The following is a 24,401-nucleotide window of genomic DNA, read 5'->3' on the forward strand; positions in this document are numbered from 1 at the left end:
TTTAGTCCTTCCCCTAACTTCTCTATTGGAGTCCCCATGCTTAGTCCGATGGTTGGCTGCAAGCATCTACATCTGTATTGGTCAGGCTCTAACAGAGCCTCTCAGTAGACAGCTATATCAGGCTCCTGTCAGCAAGGGCTTTGTGGCATCAGCAATAGTGTCTGGGTTTGGTGGCTGCATATGGGATAGATCCCCAGGTGGGACAGTCTCTAGATGACCTTGCCTTCAGTCCCTGCTCCACTCTTTGTCTCTTATTTCCTTTAATTTTTTTTTTTTATAAATTTTGTATTCATTTTATACTCCAGATTTTGTTCCCCTCCTGGTCTACCTTTTCTCAGTGCCTTTTAAAGACAAGCAACACAAGCATGACCAATTCCCAGAAGATAAACAATGACCACAAATCCTTATATAGCACATTTGTGGTACACAGTATGTTTGATGAAGGCGGATTTTTTTCAGGCTAGGATAGTCTCAAGGATGTAAACATAAGCAGAGGAACTTGTCAGGGTATAATGCTCGGCTTAATTAAAAACAAAGACAGATGTCGGCAGACTCATTCATAATTAACCACAAGCAAGGAGTCAGTCAAAGCTAACTCCAGAAGTGCTCCCCACATTCTACCATATTGTATCAACTCCAGAATATGTAGTTATTTTTAGATACTCATACCTTTAATTTCTTATTATTTCATTATTTTCATTATAGAGTAAATGAGTTCTCATGTCTTACAGTCAATTGCAGACATATCCCATTTCCACTTTAGAGCTCTTGTCTGTCTCCACTTATTTAAATTTGGCTTTCTATACTCCATCATTTTTCTATGGGACCTCTATTATCTTTATTTCTTGTGCTATTGATTGAGAGATTCTATAATTGTTGAGATTAATGCAAAGAAGAATAAAAAATAAAATTAATAGCTATCATTTATTGAGCAGCAATAATATCCATGTAATCTGATTTTTATTACCAACACTGATAAGTATGTATACTTTTATTGTACCCATATTATGGATAGGCACAACTTTGCCTAAGGAAAGCTTTGTGCTTTAGACTGCTCTCTCCCACATTATTTGTTAATCAAAAAAATGCTGCTCAGAGGTGTTCAGAGGTCAGTCTGACGGAAGCAGTTCCTTAATTAGTTTCCTCTTCCTGGGTGTGAAAGTTGACAACAAATCACCCATCACAATATCACAGCCAGTTGATGAACTTGAACTTCAGGTTCTTATTTACAGTGCTATGCTTCAGCCTCTGTTTACAGCCATGTGCTAACTTATCCTTGATTCCGACTTCATAATATTTTACACATTGGAGAAAAACATAAAAAAGGATGATGGGAAATGTATATATTTCCTAATTTTGTGTATTTCCAGAAAGTGGTTCTTAATTCCTGCTGCATTTATCCTTGGCTAACAGGTTGAGTAAACAGAAAACATGAAGTGGAGACAAAAGAGCAGCCCCTCCCCCACCGTACACTTCCTTTGTTCTCTAACATTTTCTGAAGGCGCTTAGTGTACTTTGTACCATTTTGTTACCTCTGCTTCAGAACCCAGAACTCTATTTGTTAGCACTATAGAATCCCCTAAAAGGTACCCTTTTCCTAGTTGTGGAATGATGTCCCTGACCCTTACACTTCCACCTGGCCCAGAGCATCAAGAAGCCTTGGTAATCAGTGAAGCTAGCACTGGTGACAAACATGTAGGGAATTCCTTAGTCAGCAAGTGGTTGAGAAGAGTAGATATGGCTGAAGAAATCAGCTGTGTTTAAGCAATAGGAGAGGGGAGTGGGCAGCATGACAGGTTAGAGCTCTGACTAGGCAGAAACTGTTCCAGATAAAGACTATTTTATTGTGTGGTAAATAGGCCCTTGTGAGCTAGACACAGAAGACAGTCAAGATTTATTTTAAAAATTGTTTCTTAGTAGAACTATGTTCAGAGTTCTCAATGAGTTATTCACAAATCAACTTTAGGACCCTTCTCAGTCTGCAGCTGAGAATTGCCTAATGATAACTATTTTAGGATCACTAATTTCTTTCCTGACATGCTAAGACAATGACAGATTTTTCATTTTAAAAGAAATTTGAGTAATCATCTAGTTGTAGAAACAGAAAAAAAATGATATTTTTCCTAAAAACCATCAATCAGCATGGGTTTGAATGTGTTTGCATGTTCTATCTCATTTCAGAAGCCACATCATCTTCTGCCCTGTAGCTTCATAGCTGCTGGTGTCTTAGTAGCATGCTTCCTGATGATCCAAGCCTGTCCCTGGACTTACTATGTGTATTGCTTGCTGCCGGTGCCAATATGGTATGCAGTTCTAAGAGAGTAAGTAGCTTGCCTTTCTGCCTTGTTTCTACTTCACTGGCAGTTAATCCTGTATGCAAAATGCACTGGATTTTGTAGCCTAAATCCTAAAAGATGGCTGTAATACTCTGCGCAGTCCAAACACTCTCATTTCATTTACGACTGCAGAATGCTGCATATTAAACATCCCTTTTGTGTTACCATTTTTACTTGAGGAAGCAGTCACCCAGGCCCTTTCTTTGAGTGTTTTTCAAGCAAAAATATAGAATAAAATAACATAATAAATATTACTGTACTGTGTCATAGTACCTTACATCTTGCATTTGTTTTGTCATCTCATAGTTTAGTTTCTTCATGTTTTAGAAGATGTATGTGTTTCTTTCTAAATGCTTCTCCTTCTTCACCATAAAATAAATGAAACTTTGTAATTATACCGAATCTATTAATGTGTGATGATAGGAACCCTCCTCTATTCAATGGACTGTGCTTCTGTCTTTATGCACTTCCTCAGCATGGTCTAAAAGTGGCTTCGCACTGTGACAGTCAGCCTGGAAAGGAAGACACTCAGTCAGATTTCAAGCTGATTCACGAGGCAGAGACAGGAGGATCTGCATTTCTAGGTCTGGTCTCTATAGGGAAGGGCTGCCCAAAAAACCCCAAAACCAAGAAAACAAAAAAATAAAAATACTTGTTAGCATGTGTGTCCTGACACTGCATATTTTTATTCTAATATTCGTTGATAGCTTTGACTATTTCTACCTTCTAAAAATATGTCTTAAAAATATCGAGATACTGAAATATAAGAAATAAAATATGTAATGCTTCAAACTGAGCAAAGAACATGGAGTGATTTCACCGTCTGAAAGGAGTAAGGTTGCTGCTTTGCTTAGTTAGCTCATTTGTGTTTTTCTGACATCATTTCTCTGGTTTCAGAATTCTCTAAGTTTTCTAGCCAGTCTGTTTTACTGTAGAACCCCTTCTGAATGATTAAATAGCCTAATCATTAAGATAGTATGTGTATGAGTTTTTAAGCTGGCTAGAGGGCTCCACAGGTCAACAGTCAAGGGCACTTGGGTCCCATGTGGTAAAAGGAATGAACAGATTCCTGCAGATTGTTCTCCAACTTCTACTGTGGATACACACTGTGGAATGCACCCCCACACAATTTCACACAATAAATCAATATTAAATATTTTAACTCAGTTTTTCTAGAATAAAAGTCCTCCAAAATGACTTCATTTAATCTTTTGTGCCTCTTTACTAATTCACAGTTGAAAACAAAAGAAATACTCTCCTTGTGGTACTAACCTTTCTTTCCTAGGTGGCTACTTAACAGTGTGGTATAATTTTATTCTACAGTCATTGTTTTCAGTGAGAAAAAGGTCATAAACCAAATGACACTGGCCTTTTACAATTACCTACTTAATGCTCTTCAAATGCTAAAGTTTTTTTTCTTGATGAAATGCAAAACGTACTCAAGTATGTAATACATTTTGGGTGGTTATAAATTCTCAATTACAATTAGTGTACAATTAATGACATCTTAAATTGGGTTTAGAAAAGGTTATTTGACTCAGTTAAAAAGTGCAATTAAACTGGGGGTAGTGGTGCATGTCTATAATCCCATCTCCTCAGGAGGCTAAGGCACGAACACTGGCATTTTGAGGCCAGCCTGAATGATGACATAAAGCTTAAAAGGATGGGACTTTAACTTCGTGTCAGACTGGATGTCTGGCATATTAGAGCCTTAGGCTCAGTCCTCAGTACTGCAAAGAAGTAAAAGTCAGTAAGTTCAATTAAGACTTTATGAAGGCTTTGGGTGTAGTTTAGTGGTAGATATAAGCTTATCCCAATGAGTTTCAGTATTTTTTTTCAGTTTGCATACATTTGGGTTCATTTTATTTTATTTTTTGATTTATTTGTAGTGCATGACTTTTGTTTAAACTAAGGTCATACAAAAGTTATTTACTGTTATTTATTTTATAAAACTAAGTAAATGCTTGCCATCATTTATCCTAAAATACAGATTTCCACAAATAAAAGTAAGCAAAGACATTAAAACCTTGCTACCGTTTATCTTAATTTTAAATAATTTATGAATGGAAACATTTGGGATTTGGGACCTTGTGCAGTTTTAATTTTGCATTATATTGCTAATATTAATATGCTATTGCAAATTATAAGTAATCATTTTGTAAATCGTCTCCTTAAACAGACGTGAAGTTATTCAAGCCCTGGTTGAGTCACTATTGGCTTTTCCTCTGAGCCATTTTGTCGCCTACTTGCTTGTCTTTACTCTGGGCATTGAAGTACTGGTAAGTGTCTGACCAGCTGTCTTGCGTTTTTATGTTTCTGGTATTAAGTGATTTTATTCTTCATTTTCTTTGTAATCTCTCACCAGGTGCTCAGTTTTTTCTACCGCTACATGTTGACAGCCGGACTGATTGTGTTTGCAGGTTGGCCATTTCTCACTCAGCTGTGGACCAGAGCAAAGGTACAAGTACTCGTGTTGGCAAAGCAGACTAGTAATTACTTTGTGTTGATATGTGTTTGGCTCAAAGAATTGTGTGTTTTTAAACAAAGGAGTGGAATGCACACTCACATAAAGGGGCCTGGTCCTTTGAAAGGAAGGGCTGACATCGGCTTTCTGCTTCTCTGATTTATACATATGTTCTAGTCAAAATGAGGGAGAGATCTAGAAAGCCTGTAAAGACAGAGCTGGCTTGTTTGTGGCACTCTTGTTTGTGGAGTTTATATCCCTAGTGAGGGAGAAGTCTGGGAGCAGCAGAGGGGCCATCCAGTCTGAGGAGCTGTGCCCCATCCTCATAGCACTTTCCTGGGAAAGTGGCAGCATTTCGACCCAGTAGTGTTTAGGAGCCACAGAGGTTGAGAGGGAGTTTGACCAAAGTACATGTATACGAACTTCAAATAATAAACCAACCCAATAAAGACAGTAAATATGATTCAAGGTATCCACGTTCGTGATGCTTGATCCTAACTGAGCCGGAGGGGATTAACAATCACTGTAAAAAGAAGCCTCTGGGAAAGTCTGGGAGGGATTTTCTAAATTAAGCTAATCAAGGTGGAAAGTCTCACCTGAGCTCCTGGGACTGTCTCCTTTAAAAAGGAGAAGGTAAGGTGAGCAACAGCATTCACTCTCTGCGTCCAGGCTGGTTGCAGTGTGGTAGTCAATGGCCTCAAGCTCTTGCTGGCTGCCATGACTGACTCCACTGCCCCACAACTCCGTAGCCCTTGCCATGATAAATAGAACCATCTCTGGAACTATAAGGAAAAGCAAATCCTCGGTCTTTATGTTGCTTACTGTCTTACATCTTGTCATTACAAAAGTAACTCATACAATGTTTGTGTCCAGATAAATTTGACACAGCTTTTCTTCCAGAGCCATGTAGGGTGTGAGATGCTAAAAACAGATTTCTTTTCTTTGACTTCTTTTTAAAATTGGATATTTTCTTTATTTACATTTCAAATGTTAACCCCTTTCTCAGTTTCCCCTCCGGAACACCCCCTATCCCATCCCCTCTCCCCCTTCTTCTATGAGGGTTCTCCCCCACCCACTCCCAATTCCCCACCCTGGCATTCCCCTACACTGGGGCATTGAGCCCTCACAGGAGCAAGGGCCTCTCCTCCTATTGATGCCAGACAAGGCCATGCTCTGCTACATATGCAACTGGAGCCATGGGTCCATCCATGTGTACTCATTGGTTGGTGGTTTAGTCCCTGGGAGCTCTGGGGGGTGGGGAAGGGTCTGGTTGGTTGATACTGTTGTTCTTCCTATGGATAAAAACAGATTTCTATGCCATATTTGTCTAAATACTTATTTTTTTCTTGATTCTAGATCACCTGCCTGAGTTGGGCTTTCTTCTCTTTACTTCTGGCAGTGTTCCCACTGATGCCTGTTGTGGGTAGAAAGCCAGACCTTTCTCTAGTGTACGTAAAATGTTGTTTGCCATTTCAATAGAGTTTATCCTATATTGACACTGTGACATTTAAAAGCACTCCTCCTCTCTCTCTCTCTCTCTCTCTCTCTCTCTCTCTCTCTCTCTCTCTCTGTTTCTCTCTGTACACATGTGCGTGTGCCATATGTGTGTGGGTATCCATGAAGGCCATAGAGGATGTGAGATCTGTTGGATCTGGGTTATGGATATATGGGAGCTATTTGAAATGGGTTCTGGAAACTGGACTAGGACTGTTGGGTAGAGCAGGAAATGCTCTTGACTGCTGACCCAAGTCTCTAACCCCAACACCACGACACTAAACTAGTCTTGGTTCTAAGCTTAACATTACCTGAACACACTTGAAATACTAATGTTAAATTACTAGTTATGGTCTTAGCCTATCACCTGAGAGGCCTGGTCTCCTTGGAGATGCTAGCAGACCTTCACAGGCAGTTAAATTGCACCAAGCAGTAACTTAAAACTCACCCCCACTCCTAGTTTCAATTTTATTTTGAATATTATAGAATCTGTAAAAATTTAGTTACATTGCGACTGTGTTCTGTGTTGACATATTAGTTTTGAATGTGTCCATAACCACATGCCACTGAGAAATGAAAGTCTGTCTTGATTGAATTAAAATTTTTCCATGAGAAAAAAATTTCTATTTATTTTGAAAGTGTTATATTTATTTTGTGCTTTCCTGTTTTGTTTGCAGAACTAGGAATCAACCCCAGGACCTTGTACTTGCTAGGCAACATTTTTATGTCTAACCATTCAAATTGTGTTAAAAACATATATTCTCTATGTTAATGGTACATTTCCCCTCAGTGTAACCTAGACAAGTGTTTAAAACAATTACTTGCTTTTGCGTTTAAGCGCCTACTGTCACTGTCCCCCAACCCCATGGGTGTCTGTGTGTGCTTGACTGAGTTATCTGAGTTTCACCTCGCTGCTGGTCTGTACTTTTTTTTCCTGAGGCAGAGTCTGTATGTGTAGCCCTGTCTGGCCTCGAATGCAGTGTCCTGCCTCAGCCTTCTGAGTACTGGGATTGTAGACATATATACCGTCCACACCTTTAAATCATGCAGTTGCCTTTGCTGCATACTTCTCAGTGCTCTGGCATTTCTAAAAACATTTTGCCTAACCTTTAATAGATGGGGGTATATCTTTTTTTTTTTTTTAACTGTTAAGAGATTAACTGAATATTCTTAAGCGTCTGTTACTTTAAGAACTTCTTTATGTTGCTTGGTTTTTTGGCTTCTTACAACAGCAACAACAAAACTAGATCAGAAATTGCTGTAGGAATGCAGTTAATAATCAGCCCAACTATTGTATTGAATTATAAGACTGCATGTACCATCTAAGCTATACTTCAACATTATAGTGTAAGTCAAAATTTTGGAATTTTCATGAAATGTGCATAGCATGTAAGAAACAAAATTCAAATACTTTGTTTCCTTGTTTGTTTGTTAATGCAGGTTGTCCTGTGAGTTCTGGTATCTCTATAAAGCCCTTTTCTACCTTTCTTGCTCATGTTGTTCTGGCATAGTTTGGGAGAGGATATTATAAAAGGAGAATACATTGCATAAATGGTCTCTAAAGAAAATTGCCACTTGCATTTTCTATTAAAGACTGACTTAAAAAGCAAATAAACCTACTAAAATGTGAAAAATCAAATTTGTGTTTTTGAAAATTATGGTCTTTCTATCTAAACTTGATTTAAATTGCTATTAATGTTAAATTCATGTTGGTTTCCTGTGATAATTTGCAGTTTACCTTATTCTTAGTTCATAGAGAAAGTTCTTACCCATTTGATCTCTCATAGCAGTTCCATCCTCTAGACTACAGAAACAGATGTGTGAAACACTTAGGGGCAGAATAAGAAGACAGAGAAGATAGGTGTACAGTGTTACTGTTGGATTTCTGTGAGCCCAGTGTACTAAAGCAAGACAGTTGCCAATGAGTTAAAAGGAAAGAAAGAGAAAGACAAAAGTTGTTATTCTACATAGCTAGTCTTACGAGTTTTATAACACAACTTAAAGTGATGTTTTTTTTCTTATAACCTCAGAGAGTATTTGAAAAATAAAAAACCATAAACATCAGCCATGTTCACGGCATATACCTAATCATGGATTTGCACTTCCTTATTTCTCTAACAAACTCAACTCACTTTTCCTTAGTTCTTGTAATTTGAGTTCTAGATTGTATCTTGAACATACATTCATTTATATTACTTGGATATTTATGAAGAGCTAAAATTCCTTGGTATTAGTTACCTATGATTGTCAGACAATCTAGAAAATTAAATCAGCTGCTTCACCATAGAATACAAAATGACTTAGACAGTGATGTACTCCCAACACTTTTGAGACCACTGCCCCACCTTCCAGCCAGGCCAGCTGAAGAGATACCAGGGTCAGTGACAGGAAGGGTCTGCTTGACCCAAGGAGTGCTGTGTCTTTTGTACAAATCCATTCTCTCAGTGAGAATCTCTGTGGCAGATGCTGAGTGAGTCATTTGTTTAGCTACCTTTTATATTCTCTGTATTCACCCAGTTCAGTTTTAGAGCCATGACAGTTGATGAATGAAAAAGAATGAATTAGACAAATAGGTAATAAGGTAAACATACTGAAAGAAATTATGGAATGTGGTTACAACTAGCCCTGCCATGTGCTTGCCCTGCTATTTCCCATCATTCCTCTACCAGCTTTACTACTTAGTGTTGTTTAAACAAAGTGCTTGAAAGGTCTACATTTGAGTAAGCGGCCTCGTGTTTTCATATGCTGTCTTTAGTACGCTTTTTTAGAAAAGTTTAACATGGATAATATTTTGAAACAGAATGGGTGCCGGATTGCTTGTTCTTCTGCTGTCGCTGGCTGTTCTAGCAACCCTCGTAAAAAGAAAACTTAATTTGGTAAAGGACGAGCTGTTGGTACTTCTGTTACAGGTCAGTTAAAGTTTTTCTATAGTATATCCTACTAGGCATATAATAAAATGTTTATTAGTGTTATACTCTGTGACATTCCTGTATCCCTATCACTCAGGACTGTCACCAGAGAAGTCAGTTTTCTTTTTAAAGTAGCATACAGAACTCTCTACAGAATAGCAGAGGGTCAACAGGAATAAGTGATGCCAAGACGTCAGCAGGTTAGGAGACCTTAGGACTTTACAGCAAATATGAACTGAAAGTGTTTCCTCTGCACAGAGATTTTTGTCGTCCTCAGATACACCAAGCTGCTTTGATGCAGCAGCTCCTGGAAGGTTGACACGAGGGCAGCAGGCAGTAGATGACCTGGGAGATAGTCTCCCATTGGCACTGACTGTGGTGTTTCAAAGCTAGTAAGTGCCTAGCTATTCTGTTTACAGGATGTACACTTTCCAGTAATTTAACTCCAGCTTGTCCCTTAATGTCAGTGTGCAAATATTTAACGGTAGTAACCATGTTTTACAAAAACATGTTTTACATGTTTTCATGTATTAGAATAGAAAGTACTCTTTCATTGTCCCCCCTTTTTTTAATTTCAGTTTTTAAGACAGGGTTTCTCTCTGTAGCCCTGGCTGTCTGAGATCTTGCTCAGTAGACCCAGCTAGCCTCAAATTCAAGAGATCTGCTTTGCCTCTGCTCCCGAGATCAGGGATTAAAGGCATGTGCCTCCACTGCACAGCTCAGGGAGCACTTTTTTCAACAGGATAATAGTCCTCTTTAATTTTTATGTTTTCAATAATGGATTTTATCTTTTAAGACTTAAAATTTTATTTGTTTTTATTATTTTTCTTTATTCTTGAGAATACCTCTCCTGTCTATGCCAGAATATTGTCTGGCTATTCATGTGCATAGCACTGTGAGTTCATGTGTGCATTAGCCATGGCCAGTCAAGCGGAGAAATACTTCATTGTTGCTTTTTTGCCCCATTCATCTGCTAATGGTCATACAGGTTAGTTCTGTTATTATGACAGCTGGTCAATCCTAGCTATCGTGAATAGAGACGCAGTGAACATGGGTATACAAGTGTCTTTGCAGTACAATATGAGGAACTTTGGGTGTTTTGAGAACCCTCCAGACTGCTATCCAAAGTGTCTGTACTACTTTTCACTCCCACCAACATGAGTTCCCTTTTTACCACTTCCACACCAGCTCCCCCACCCCTTTTTATAGATAACTGTATATGGAGCTCTGCCAAACCATATGAGTCTTCTTAAAAAGTTCTCTCAGGACAAAACACTATCATTTATTTCCAAAGTACTGTGAAATAAAAATATAACCATGCTTACAAGATATAGTAAGTTATGTTCATTCTTGGAGTGTGACAGTGAACTCATAAGAAGAAAAGAAATCCTTTGTAAACATCCATCGAGCTTTGGAACATGTGCTTCACTGTAAGTAGCACACTGCCTTTCCTCAGAAACTGGGGTAGTCTTGACAGAATTTGCTCGCCCGCCCACAGAGGAGAGCTTTGACAGGAACGCGTGTTTCTGAGTCTCACTCCACAGGACTGAAGAAGATCATGCTTAAATACTTATGTACTTTGTTAGAATACCCCTGAGTATTATGTAACTTCATTTCAAAGCTCTGTCTTGAACTATCTAAGTAATTTGCATTACTGTGCTGCCTGACATATTTTATTGATCCCAAGGCATACATTTTCCCCATGTTTGGCATCTCTGAGTTGAGGATATGTTTTACAATAGAAAGGATCCTAGGAGTGCATCATAGCTTTACTCACAGAACAGTTTGCGTCTTAATCTGTTCACCAATAACCTTTCGGATCGATAATGAGGTCACTGATTTAAACTCTGAGAGCTTGTTTTTCTTCGTAGTCACACTTTAGCTCATTTCTTAAAAATGCTAATTAATCCACTATTGATCAGGGATTAATATCTTTTTTTTATACAACTGGATAATATGTTTGGTTGTCATGCACGATGAGATGGTAAAAATGTTCAAGTCTAGAGTGTCAGCACAAAAGGAGACAACACGTAAATGAATAGGAGAGACTATGTTGCAGTAAAGTAGTTTCTCATGAAAGCAGCCTTCAAGCTGATTCCTTTCGTACAGTAACTATAGTGAGCACTTACACTGTCTCAGTTCCCAGGGCCTGAGACATAAATATCCAGACCACAAAATTGTGTTGAATAATTAAATACACAGATAGTACTGTGCAGAGGAACAGAGGTGGGAAAGGCACTAAGGTAGACACTCCCTTGCAGTCAACATAATTTGGGGAGCCTTCAGCATTTGTAGCAGACACGTGTAACTGAAGCTCTGGTGAGCTGTGCCAAGCACTCTGGACCGTGTGTATGCCTCATGTCGCCTTGCCCACGTCTGGCTTAGCACGGCAGTACTAACATGTGGCGCTGGAGCACGAGGAGGTAGCCTGGTGCAGTTCTGGTGTTTCAGCTGCATCCCAGTTGTCCTCAGCACTGTCTAAGCATCTTGGTAGTGTGTCACTTCCCCTGCCTTTCCCTTCAGGTGCTGAGTACAGTGGTGTCTATGTATGTCGTGTACAGTACCCACCACAGTCTGTTAAGGAAAGAAGGCCTGCCTCTTCTGAATCAGAGTGTGAGCTGGGCGACGCTGGGTAAGTGGCCACTCAAACCAAATTGGAAAACCTGACCTCCAGCCACTTTTCTTAAAAAGGATACCTTCATGTCTGCATTGTTGTGCTGAAAGAAATAGTTTTGATGAAGGAAGGCTGTAGCCAGCTATTATTTCTAATTCCTTTTGGAATTTAACCAAAAAAAGTAGAACTCTTGTGAACACACATGGATTAATAAGAATTATTCGATAAAATACTTATGATTTCATAATGGACTGTGTACTTATGAACATCTAATAAAAATCTAATGAATGATTCTGGACATGAAGTTTTTATGAATGTTCCATTCTGTATATGTACCACATATATTTAATTTTCCTGTCAGTCTTTACATTTTCAGGTCTTACACAGATTAGTAAATGATTAAATTTTGTTTCCCTTTCCAAAACCAACATTGACTAGATATTTCTTGTTATGAAACAAAGGTGTTTTGAATTACGTTCCTCTGTCTGGCACCCTTATTTAAGAATGTTAGAATTTGGGGTTGGTGAAATGGCTCCATGGTTACGTGCTTACTACTTTTTCAGAGGATGGATGCTCTTTGAGCTTCCAGTACTCACATGGTAGTTCATATCTTCCTCAGGGGTGAATACACAGGTAGGGAAGGAATAAAATCTCAAGGATCTTATAGGAATGGAGTTATTTGTAGTTTTTATTCACAGTATTTCAAGTTCCTTTGCAGAGGCAGGAGGATCTCCCTGAGTTCCAGACCTGCCAGGTCTACATACTGTCTCAAACAAAGCAAAAAAGAACAAACAAAAACAAACACAGTACCCTTGACCAGGAGTAGCTGTGCATGTCTTTGATACTGAGGAGACAGAGGCTCTTTTGCCTCTCAAGTTCAAGGTCACTCTTCTCTATATAGGGAGTTCCAGGCTAGCCAGGGATTATAGTGAGACCCTGTCTGAAGAGAAAAGAGGAGAGGAGAGGAGTGAGAAAAAAGAGAAAAGAAAAGTACCTTTGTTTGTTAAGCTAGATTGTAGCCCTGGTCCTGTTATCATTTGTTCTAGTAGAAAAATACTCATGCTAGATAAGAATTCCTATCCTACCCCTCCCTGCAGTTTGGATATCCTATATAGTTTATTCATATCTGTATTGATCATATTTTCATTTTGGAATGGTAGAGAAGAAATTTAGAGTTAGAATAATCTACATAAATATCTCCCTGGGAATACTTTAAATAAGGAGTTGCTTTCTTAGCATCGGTAGAGCTAGGTATTAGATCAAGATTCCTGTCAGGTAGTATGAGCCATGAAAGAACAAGTCAGAGAAAGTCTTCAGTGTTTCCAGAGATCTCCCCTCAACACTGATGACCATGGTGTGGGTACAACAGGCATAGTTTGTTTAAATTCGTAAGTGCCCAATTAAGTAACATTAATATGTTTATGTCACTGGGATGGATATGCTTAATTTTTCTTTAATACCTTAGTATTACTGAAGACAAAAAATAAAACTAGGATAAAATATTCAATATTGAAAAATTGGTTTCATTTTAACTGACTTGTTGGGGGCTGTAGCTCAGTGAGACAGCCCTTGTCCAGCGTGCCTGAGGCCTTGAGTTTTGGAGAAAGGGAAAAAAAGAATCCACAAACAACAACGTAGAAACCCATCTGACCTGCCTTAAAATAAGAAGGACTGCAAGTTATTTCTTGTAGTTAGAGTGTGTATCAGATAACAGTATTATTGACCTACCTACATTCCTCCGCTAAGACTTCACAAGTAGGATTTGCAAAGCTTTGAATGCTCCAGGAATTTACAGCTTTAATTAAAATCATCTGTATACTTAGCTTACTTTACAAGACACTGGTTACTTATAAAGATAACACCTAATACTATACGTGAGATTGCACTTAAAACTCGAGGCAAGTTTTCCTGAATGTCATCCTATTTAACGTATGTAAAGACTTCTCCTCAGATAGATTAATAAACTTGATACCCCCCGCACACACACACACACCAAAAGAAACAGTAAGTCAGCCAAACTTTACCCAGGTTTCCTCCTCTGGAGCACCCAGGATGTTGGCAGTTGTGTACAGTTGCTCTCTGAAATAGACAAGTGTCTGTGTTTGCTGTTGCTGCCCCTTTTCATCACCTTGTCCAACCTGACAGGCCTGGTTCTCTAGGGCGATGTCTCCACTCTGGCCTGTGTGAAGTCATTGTCTCCTGCTTCTGATACATCAGGTGCACCCTACAACTCTAGTTGTCAACTTGTCTGATAATAGGCATAATCTATTTCTGGGGACTATGTTGTTTTTAAACCAGGACATAGATGGCTGAGAGACAAGTTGCTGAGTGTAAAGTAATATATTTTATTTCAGTAGAAAACAGTAAATTACTCATTTAGGAGTTAATACTAGTGTACACTCACTGCTCTGTTTCCTTGCAGCCTCTTCTCTGGTGGTGCCACTCCTGAGCCCCACAGCCCTCTGGCAGCGGCTGACCAGCATACTTCTTTCCTTGATGTCGACCTACTTGCTGCTAAGCACGGGGTATAAGCCTTTCCCTAGGTTTTGGGGTTTGTTGAGAATTTCACATGAGTACTGTATTTCCATCATTTCTCTGCTTCCTTCCCCCTCTAACTCCTCCCATGTCCCGCTCACTCTCAAGTTCATGACTTCTCTATTACATTTGTTACAAATATACATGTATAAACTTGTCTTAAAATACATTCAAATGCCAAATTGACTTTTCTTTAGTAGATAAACTTTGGAAATGAAAACGTTCTCTAAGTCTTGAAGGATAAGTTATAAATGTTTTCTATTCTACATGTGAGTAGGTAACTTGATCTATAAGTTGCTTCATTTCTCTCATTGTTTTCATATTATTGTCTGTCATGGACTTTTACTTGGAGTTGCTAAAATTTATTTAATTATAGTGTTATGAAAGCTCGATGCATTGTGGTGGGATTTCAAGCCTTAAAGAGTTTTTAAGAAGGATTTTTGTTGTTAATGCATTCGTTTAATGCATTTGCCATAGTGCTGTGATCTCTGTTCCATTAAGTAACTGTACGCTAGAAATAAAACAAATTTATCTTCAACACAGAACAGCATCATCACTTCCTATTGCACTTAAAAAATAAGTAACGTATTTATTCTAAGGCAAGAATCTAGCAAACAAGTAAACAAATCATTTAAAAAATAAATTAAATATATTATATGTCCACAATTTAACTTTTAGTTTAAAGCTTACATTAAAAGCAGCTTTTATCATTTGAACTTAAAAGGTTCTAATCAGCCTGACCTCCATCTGTCATAACAATAGACTTTAGCTCTGGCGTATAACTTCTTTCCCTTTCTAGTGACAGAGCTATCTGTGACACTGATGCTGTTTCGGTGTAGGTTCCTGCTCTTCCAGTTATGATCTCATCCGTCTTCTTCATTATTGGTTTTAGTAGCGTTGGATTTTCTGTGACTAAAAGACCACAGTACCCAGTGTTGGTTTTTTGGAGTGTGTGACTGGGGATACTATTCAAGCTTCTTTTAGAAAGTCTTAGTCATCTGTCAGTGCATGCAGGTGGATATGTAAGAAAGGCCGCAGGACAGTTTATAATGCGTGGACAGTCTTCTGGTGACTGGTTCTGAACGTAGTAAACTGCTGGCTCAGCAGAGCTGGCAGCAGACCTCAGGTAAAGCTGCTCGAGATCCTGAAGTGCACTTCTTGTCTGGGTGCTTCCCATTCCACTGAGCAAGCAGTTGAGGCTCACTCAGTCACCTCCCCACCTCCCATCCCGTCAGTGACTCAGTGTTTACAAGTGATCTTTCCAGGGCTACAGTGCAGAATATCACCACAGCAGTCCCTAGAGACAAAGCAAGCTGTACACCCATAGGTGAGTTTAAAGCAGTGGTTCTCAACCTGTGGATCGCAACCCCTTTGGGGGCTTGACTGACCATTTTGTAGGGGTTGCATATCATATATCCTGCGTATCTATTTACATTGTTATTTATGACATTAGCAAAGTTACAGTTATGAAGTAGCAACAAAAATAGTTGTATGGTTGGGGGTCCCCACCATGTGAAAAAGGGTCGCAGCATTAGGAAGGATGAGAAGCACTGCTGCAAAGCATGAGAAGGCACACAAGAGCCAGTGTCTAGCAGAGTTCCAGTCTGACTGGGGAAGATAACAACTATAGCCAATTACAATAGGCCGTTCAAATCAGGGAGGACTTTACACTTAGCTAAATATAACATGTTTGTGGCTTTATTCCTTGAAAAAAATATTTCTTTAATACATTTTAAAATGTGCTTTAAGTTGAGGTGCAACTTGGGTTGAAAGCTTATCCAACATGTGCTAGGCCTCAACACCACCAAAAGAAAAAGATAAAAGTCTTCAAATACTTCAGTTTGTTTATTATTATTTTAATATAAAATTTTGTTTTTATTTTTGTTCTTATGTACATTGCAAATGAGAGTACTTCCAAAAATGTTAATTTATTTTTGTCTAAAATTGAAATCTCTGGAGCTGCATTGATGGCTCAGCAGTTAAGATTGCATGATGCTGTGACTGAAAACAAGACTGTGTTCCCAGCACCAACACTGGGGCTCACAGCTGTTCCTATCTGAGTGACTGGTGCCCTCCTCTGGACTCTGAGGGAACTCGAATGGATGAGCACATGCTGGCGTGGAAACATGCATATAAAGTCTCTTACAGACCCTCGGGAGGGTCACACTGCGTGGACCAGTAAACCCAAGGAGATCTGTCTGGCTCTGCATTACGTGCTTGGAGTAAAGGCATGTACAATTAAAATAGAATTGAAATTTTCCTACCAAGTAGATTTAAACAAAGATTCTGCCATTGATTTGGCATGAACCCTGAAACATTACTTTGAAATTCAGTGAAGACAGTTTTATAGTTTCAGTGCTGACTTTGATGGGAAGAATTTGCCATTTTCCCCGACACACACACACTCACACACATACACACACACACTCACACACATACACACACACACACACATACACACACACACTCACACATACACACTCACATACAAACATACACACACACTCACATACACACACACACACTCACACACACAAACATACACACACATACACACACACACACACACACACACACTCACACACACACACTCACATACACACACACACACTCACACACACACACACACATTCACACTCACACACACACACACACTCACACATACACACACGCTCACACACACACACACACACATACACACACACACACTAAATTCACAGTGTAGTTCTTAATTCCTCTTGCTTTGGGCTCCTGAGTGCTGACACTGCAGGCATGTCACCAAGCCCAGTTTGTCATTTGAATTTGAATTTTATTTAATTTGTTCTTTAAAACAAATGATAAACAGAACAGACAAATTGAGTAAACACCAGTTCAACTTTTGGCTAAAACATGGGATCTTGATCCAAATTAGACTCAGCCCAGAATTCACCATGGTGCTACCACAGGTTTTTTTCCATTTATATTTCCATTTTCCATAAAGCTATCTAGGGTCCAAGGCCCGAATCACTCTTTAGGAATCTTAGTTGTTTCACTAAGTGTTAGAGAGACATTCTGTAAAGCTTTTTCCAGTGGACCTTAACATCCTCAGGGACCTAGACTAAAGCCCTCAGATAGGAAGTGGAGTAGACACTAGAGCCCCTCTCACCAAAGGTCCCCACACATCCTGGTTTTTGTTTTTCCATCCTTCCTGACTGACATATTTGTGGGACACAGCTATGGACATATGTCAAGGACATTATGAAAACTTTTCTCAGTTGCTTTAATAAAGAAATCTCGTGCGTTGCTTGTTTGCTGTAAATCTTGAAGTATGTGAGAACCTTGGTGTTCTTATTCAAGAGTGATAAATATAATTTGAAACTCATTACATTTTCCCACATTATTGGTAAAATCTTAGAATAAACAATTATATTAGTGCCCTTCGAAATAAAATGGGCTAACGTTTTTAGTCTATATAAGAAATTAAAGGCTAAAAACCTGCCATTTGGGAATGGCGTTGTTCTGTTAAAAGGTCATATTTAGAGGTTTGCTTGAGAGATTAAATTTTTTAGAGTAAGTGTGGTCAGTTTTTAACAATCACATAATAATGTTTTGGCCCTTTTCAGGTTCAAAGGAATGCATAATAGATTTTTAAAATGGAACTTTTTTTTTATTAACTTGAGTATTTCTTATTTATATTTCGAATGTTATTCCCTTTCCCGGTTTCCAGGCCAACATCCCCCTAACCCTTCCCCCTCCCCTTCTTTATTGTTTTTCCCCTCCCCATTCTTCCCCATTACCGCCCTCCCACAACAATCGCGTTCACTGGGGTTCAGTCTTAGCAGGACCCAGGGCTTCCCTTCCACTGGTGCTCTTACTAGGATATTCATTGCTACCTATGAGGTCAGAGTCCAGGGTCAGTCCATGTATAGTCTTTAGGTAATGGCTTAGTCCCTGGAAGCTCTGGTTGGTTGGCATTGTTGTTCATATGGGGTCTCGAGCCCCTTCAAGCTCTTCTAGTCCTTTCTCTGATTCCTTCAATGGGGGTCCCGTTCTCAGTTCAGTGGTTTGCTGCTGGCATTCGCCTCTGTATTTGCTGTATTCTGGCTGTGTCTCTCAGGAGAGATCTACATCCGGCTCCTGTGGCCTGCACTTCTTTGCTTCATCCATCTTGTCTAATTGGGTGGCTGTATATGTATGGGCCACATGTGGGGCAGGCTCTGAATGGGTGTTCTTCTGTGTCTGTTTTAATCTTTGCCTCTCTATTCCCTGCCAAGGGTATTCTTGTTCCAAAATGGAACATTTTTAAGCTGTAGTTCTAAGCACTAAGGAGTCTGAGGCAGGAATTGTGAATTTGAAACTAGCCAGCACGATATAGTTGGAACCTGTCATTAAAAACCAAAGGCTTCTTATCTTTGATTTTCTTCTTGTTGCTGCGATAAATTACTCTGACAAAAGCAATTTAAGGAAAGGGGTGTATTCTGGAATACAGTTCCAGGGTATGGTCCTACACAGTAGGGAAGAAGGTGTCAGGACCCTGAAGCGGATGGTCACGTGTATCCACAGTCACCAGGAGAGTCATGACTGCTCTCATTTGCCTCTGCGCTTTGTGCAGTCCAGGCTCCCCTGTAGAGAGATCATTGACCTGATGAAGAGAACCCCTCATAGGCATGCTCCCAGGCCTGTCTCTCCAATGATTCTACCGTCTGTCAAGGTGACAGTATAGATAAATGATTACACAGGGAATGTAGTATCTTCTCTATAATGCACAGGCTTCAATTCTTGGCACTGCAAAAATTCAATTAATAATAAAGTATAAGTCTTAGAAATAGATCTGGGTTGGAAATAAAGAGCATAAGGAAAAAGGAAAGGAGAGCTTAAATTTGATTGTAAGTTTAAAAAAAAAGTAAATCTTAATATAGAAGAATTTATCCTGTAACTTACCTTGGAGACAAGTATTAAAATCATGTTTCCAGTTGTCAATTTAAATGGTCTTCAGAGATCCTCAAACAGATTATCATAATGACATCAAATCAAAACCAGGAAATTTCATGACTAAAATCAGAATATTACTGCTGAGTGTGATCTTACTAATGAAAGCATTAAGAGACATCATTCAATATCAGAATCTGTATTTAGCTTTGAAAAAGGGTCTTAGGCAAATGGATTTGGAACTGGAAAATATCATCCTGAGTGAGGTAACCCAATCACAGAAAGACATACATGGTATGCACTCATTGATAAGTGGCTATTAGCCCAAATGCTTGAATTACCTAGATGCCTAGAACAAATGAAACTCAAGACGGATGATCAAAATGAATGCTTCACTCCTTCTTTAAAAAGGGAACAAGAATACCCTTGGCAGGGAAGAGAGGGCAAAAGATTAAAACAGACACAGAAGGCCATTCAGAGCCTGCCCCACATGTGGCCCATACATATACAGCCACCCAATTAGACAAGATGGATGAAGCAAAGAAGTGCAGGCAGACAGGAGCCTAATGTAGATCGCTCTGAGAGACACAGCCAGAATACAGCAAATACAGAGGCGAATGCCAGCAGCAAACCACTGAACTGAGAACAGGATCCCGCTTGAAGGAATCAGAAAAGAACTGGAAGAGCTTGAAGGGGCTCGAGACCCCATATGAACAACAATGCCAACCAACCAGAGCTTCCAGGGACTAAGCCACTACCTAAAGACTATACATGGACTGACCCTGGACTCTGACCTCATAGGTAGCATTGAATATCCTAGTAAGATCACCAGTGGAAGGGGAAGCCCTGGGTCCTGCTAAGACTGAACCCCCAGTGAACGTGATTGTTGGGGGGAAGGCGGCAATGGGGGGAGGATGGGGAGGGGAACACCCATAAAGAAGGGAAAGGGGGGTTAGGGGGATGTTGGCCCGTAAACTGGGAAAGGGAATAACACTCGAAATGTAAATAAGAAATACTCAAGTTAATTTAAAAAAAAAGAAAAAAAGAAAAAGAAAAAAGGTCTTGAAACATTGTGATCTAGTCACTTAGGTTAGTGAATTTCTTTGGTTTCTTACCCTTTATCCTTGTAAAACTTACAAACTATGTAGTTCATCACTGTTTTGGACAAAATAAAGATTTCTCTGTATAATTTGGTGAATATTCAGACGTAAGAGAGTCTTTAAATATAGCTTTATTATATTACAGAAACAGAGTAATAGTAATCTTAAATTCTAACAGTGCATCCTTGATTTGATGAATAAGAAAGATTCATTAGTAATCAGCCCTGAATTAATGTTATACAAATGAAAGCTATTATAATTCTTGAAAATAGTTTTGTCTGTTGTTAAATATTTCCTTTCAAATTTTGTTTACATTGTCCGTTTGCTTAACAGAATATAACACAGATCCAAATGCCTTTCCAGCACATATCAGCGTGTCCAAAGCCAAACTAACTGATTGCAACTGAAAGTTCAGTGTCTCCTTACTCTCTCAGGTCCTCGGTGACATTTTATTGATCTTTCCTTATTAGGTTAGATTTGCAGACTGTGTATGAAATGTTGTCTTAAGAGATAAAGTCTCTTAGAAGGACTGTTTCTATCTGATCTTGTCTGCCATGTCTGATCTTAGGAAAGGGCCAAATCTCTGAAGTACTGAGAGGCATTTTATGGTTGTGTGTCATTAGAAAGTACGACTTCCACATACAACTGCAAGTGTTTGTAAAAGCCATAGTTCCATGGGGCTGTATCCATAGCTAAGCAGTTAAGAACACTGGTTGCTTTTTTCAGGGGACCCAGGTTCAGTCCCCAGAACCCATATGGTATTAACAACCTTCTGTAACTGCATGCACTTCCCTGGGATTCAGAACCCTCTGGCCTATTTGCACACCAAACACGCACATGTTCCTGCAGGCAAAAATACTCATTCGTAGTAAAGGAAAATAAGCAAATCTTTTAGAAGTCATCATCTGCCTTTTCTTGGAGTATGCACCTTCTTGCTCTGATTAGTCAAGCTCTTTCTTTCATGTTTTCAGCATCCGGAGCACTAAGCAGTCAAACCAAGAGAACTGTGACTAATGCAGGCCTGCAGTGGAGCTGTTCATGGCTATAAAATAAGAATTACGTGTTGCCGTGTTACAGTAAAAACTGGAAAGTTGCTTTTAAGGGTTAGGATCTGAATAGATTTGAGGAGTAGATCTGGATCAGTGGCATCAACCTCATGTAGAATAGTGGCTGAACTAAACCTTAAATAATGGCCAGGGTGCAGGCATTATAATTTTTCCCCAGTGATTTAATTCATCATAACAAAAAAAATGGTTAAATTATTATTATTACTGTATCAATTCTGATAAAGTGGAGTAAAGGAAGAAGTGATTAACCGTTGAGGCTCTGCTATATTTCTTTCTAACTTTAATTTTTTCTTTTAACATGTAATTAATCATAGTCCATGTAGGTTTTTCTGTTTTTTTCTACTTATGTTAGAAGTGTTTTCTTATGTGGATCATGTCCTCCTCTACCATTTTAGTAGATGTATAATATTTTTGTGCCATACTTTAATTTATTTAGCTGTCCCTCCATTTTTAAAAAATATACTTATACTTTTTGTTTGTTTTATTGTTTTATTGTTTGTCTCGGGAAGCTCAGGCTGGCCTCAAACTCATGATGTAGCCAAGGATGACTTTGAACTCTTTTGATTCTTAAACTTGTACTCCTGAGTGCTGGGATTATAAGCATGAGCTGCCCTCAGTTCTAGTTTATACCGTGGTGGGGACGAAGCCCAGGGCTTCATTCATATAGGAAAGCGCTCTAGCAACTGGGCTACAACAAACTGCAAGGGGTGTGGTTTTTACCATGTCCAGTCAGTAATGCCTAGGGATCGTCTTACAATAAGAATACCAAGTACAGTTTTAATGGGCTGTAAATGACTCTGCTGTGTGTGTGTGTACAGGTCTCCGTACCTTTTGCTAAGAGCATGTTCTCATGCATATAACCTATGCGCATAGCTCAGGACGTCTCCATCCTACACACTGAGTGATCGTATATACTTTTTCAAGTCCAGATGCGTTTGCCCGTCTTGCACTTTTCTTTTATTGCTGTGGTAGAATTGAAAGCATTTTGTGCCTTTTGCATTTTCATATCTTAGAAATGGTGATATATGGCCTTGAGTTCAGTCGTAGTAAGTGAAGCAAGGTAACATTGTGCTTTTTTGTTTGTAGCTTCCAGTCAGGTTGGTTATTCTTTCACTTGTGAGCCAGACCTTTATAGTAGCCAGATTCTCTTCATCAGCTAGGAGGTGTATTAATGTGTATGTGCAATCAAAGCAGTATGGTAGTGCTGGGATAGATAGAGCGTTTGGTGACCGTGGAGGCAAGGTAGAGCAGAAGTATTTTGAAAAGGGCTTGTTACCATGAGTAATGTTTTTGTTTTGTGTCAAGTTGACTGTCCTCCATCTGAGAGATACATTGATGTCACTGTCCTGTGGACATGCAAGGCCTTTGTGTCTGCATTGCCCCTTCGTACACCTCCTTACAATGAAGCTCATAGTGGATGTCTTATTTCCTTAGAACTCTTGTTCTTAGAGTGTGGCTAATGAATGTTTTTATATCTGGATAACAGCATTAGATGGCCTTCTGCAGTAGAGTTCCTATATACAGCGCACGAGAGTCCCTATTTCAGTGTATCTTTGTCAACACGTTTTTATGTTGAGAAATGTAGTGAGTAATATGCCACCTCATTTTTGTCTTTATTTTCATCTAAGTTATTGATATAGCCAGAGATATTTTCATGCATTTCATAGCCCTTTTATTTTCCCCTTAGGGTTTGTATTTCTATAACCTTTTTTTAGGAAGGTTGCGGTATCTGTCTTACTCTTATACATATATTACTGATTGTACCTCCAAAGTCACCTTTTTACATTTGTCTCTGCACTTTTTCTATTAATAAATACTTGTTACCTACTTTAGGAATGGTTTTTTAAAAATATTTCTACTTCAAACATGTAATTATCTCAGGATTTAATGAAGTTCAAAAAAAGATGCTATTAAATTAAAGTTGAAATTTAAATGTATTTCTTTCTTCCTACCCTTGTCTAAAAAGCTTACAGATTTTGAAATATTACAGCAATTTCTTCTTAAGGTTTATTTCATTTTTATTTTATGAGTATGACTGTTTTGCCTTCACATATATGCACCGTGTGTGTGCCTGGTGCCTACACTAGCCAGAAGAGGGCACCAGGTCTTTGGAACTGGCATGATAGGCTATTGTGAGCCAGCAGGCGGGTGCTGTGCACCAAACCTGGGTCCTGTATGAGAGCCACAGCTGCTTTTCACTGCTGAGCCGTCTCCCAGCTTCCCGTCCAAGTGACTTGACGAATGACTTCTACTTTCACTTTCAGCTTTCTTTGTTAGTGCTTCAGCTGTGTTCTTTCCCTGTCTTTTAGGTATGAAGCTCTCTTTCCGTTAGTGTTGTCCTGTTTGATGTTTGTCTGGATACACGTGGAACAAGAGACCCTTCAACAGCCCGGTGTTTCCTGTAAACAAAAGGTAGCTCTACAAACCATCACTGCTTTGATTTGGGTATAATAAAATATTCTCCAGGCTACAAGGGCATTATAGTATAACTCCATCAAAAATTCATTTTGCTTAGAATTTTAGCATTTTTAAAACTTTTACTTGGCATTAATAATTAAGGTAAGTAACACATGAGGGAAACTTTCACTTATAACAAAACACAGTTTACAGTTTTGCGAGATATGTATGTGTTGGGCTTTTCCTAGAAAATTATTGAGAATCATTGACAATATCAACATAGGGTGGGCAGCACATGTCAAGGATAAAAGTGCTGGGCACTTGATAACACAGCTGATGGATGATGTGGGGTCCAGTGGGAGAAGGAGAGAGCCAAGAGCTCCACTTGCCTGTCTGCTCTGGCGATGCAGTGTGTGTTTTCCCCACTCCTGTTTCCACCTCCGATCTTCCCTTCTGACGGTTGATTGGTCGTAAGGTGGCATTTAAGTACCCACTGTTTCCGTAGCCATCCCAGTCAGATGCTTATCCTGTCGTCTTAGTGATCATGGTCTCTAACCATGTCTTCCACAGTTCATAC

General features: G+C 39.1%; 1 protein-coding gene across 1 annotated transcript in view; it reads left to right on the plus strand.

Annotated features, from left to right (window-relative positions):
* The window catches only part of Pign (phosphatidylinositol glycan anchor biosynthesis class N), a 148,862-nt gene that overhangs the window by 96,820 nt on the left and 27,641 nt on the right, over window positions 1–24,401 (plus strand). The window contains exons 17-24 of the mRNA XM_032914828.1: window positions 2,182–2,321; window positions 4,516–4,615; window positions 4,702–4,794; window positions 6,157–6,248; window positions 9,095–9,203; window positions 11,727–11,835; window positions 14,240–14,342; window positions 23,737–23,839. Of these exons, the coding sequence (XP_032770719.1) occupies window positions 2,182–2,321; window positions 4,516–4,615; window positions 4,702–4,794; window positions 6,157–6,248; window positions 9,095–9,203; window positions 11,727–11,835; window positions 14,240–14,342; window positions 23,737–23,839 (849 nt within the window). The remainder of the gene's footprint in view (window positions 1–2,181; window positions 2,322–4,515; window positions 4,616–4,701; window positions 4,795–6,156; window positions 6,249–9,094; window positions 9,204–11,726; window positions 11,836–14,239; window positions 14,343–23,736; window positions 23,840–24,401) is intronic.

The sequence above is a fragment of the Rattus rattus genome, chromosome 10 (assembly GCF_011064425.1).
Source record: "Rattus rattus isolate New Zealand chromosome 10, Rrattus_CSIRO_v1, whole genome shotgun sequence".
Taxonomy (NCBI): domain Eukaryota; kingdom Metazoa; phylum Chordata; class Mammalia; order Rodentia; family Muridae; genus Rattus; species Rattus rattus.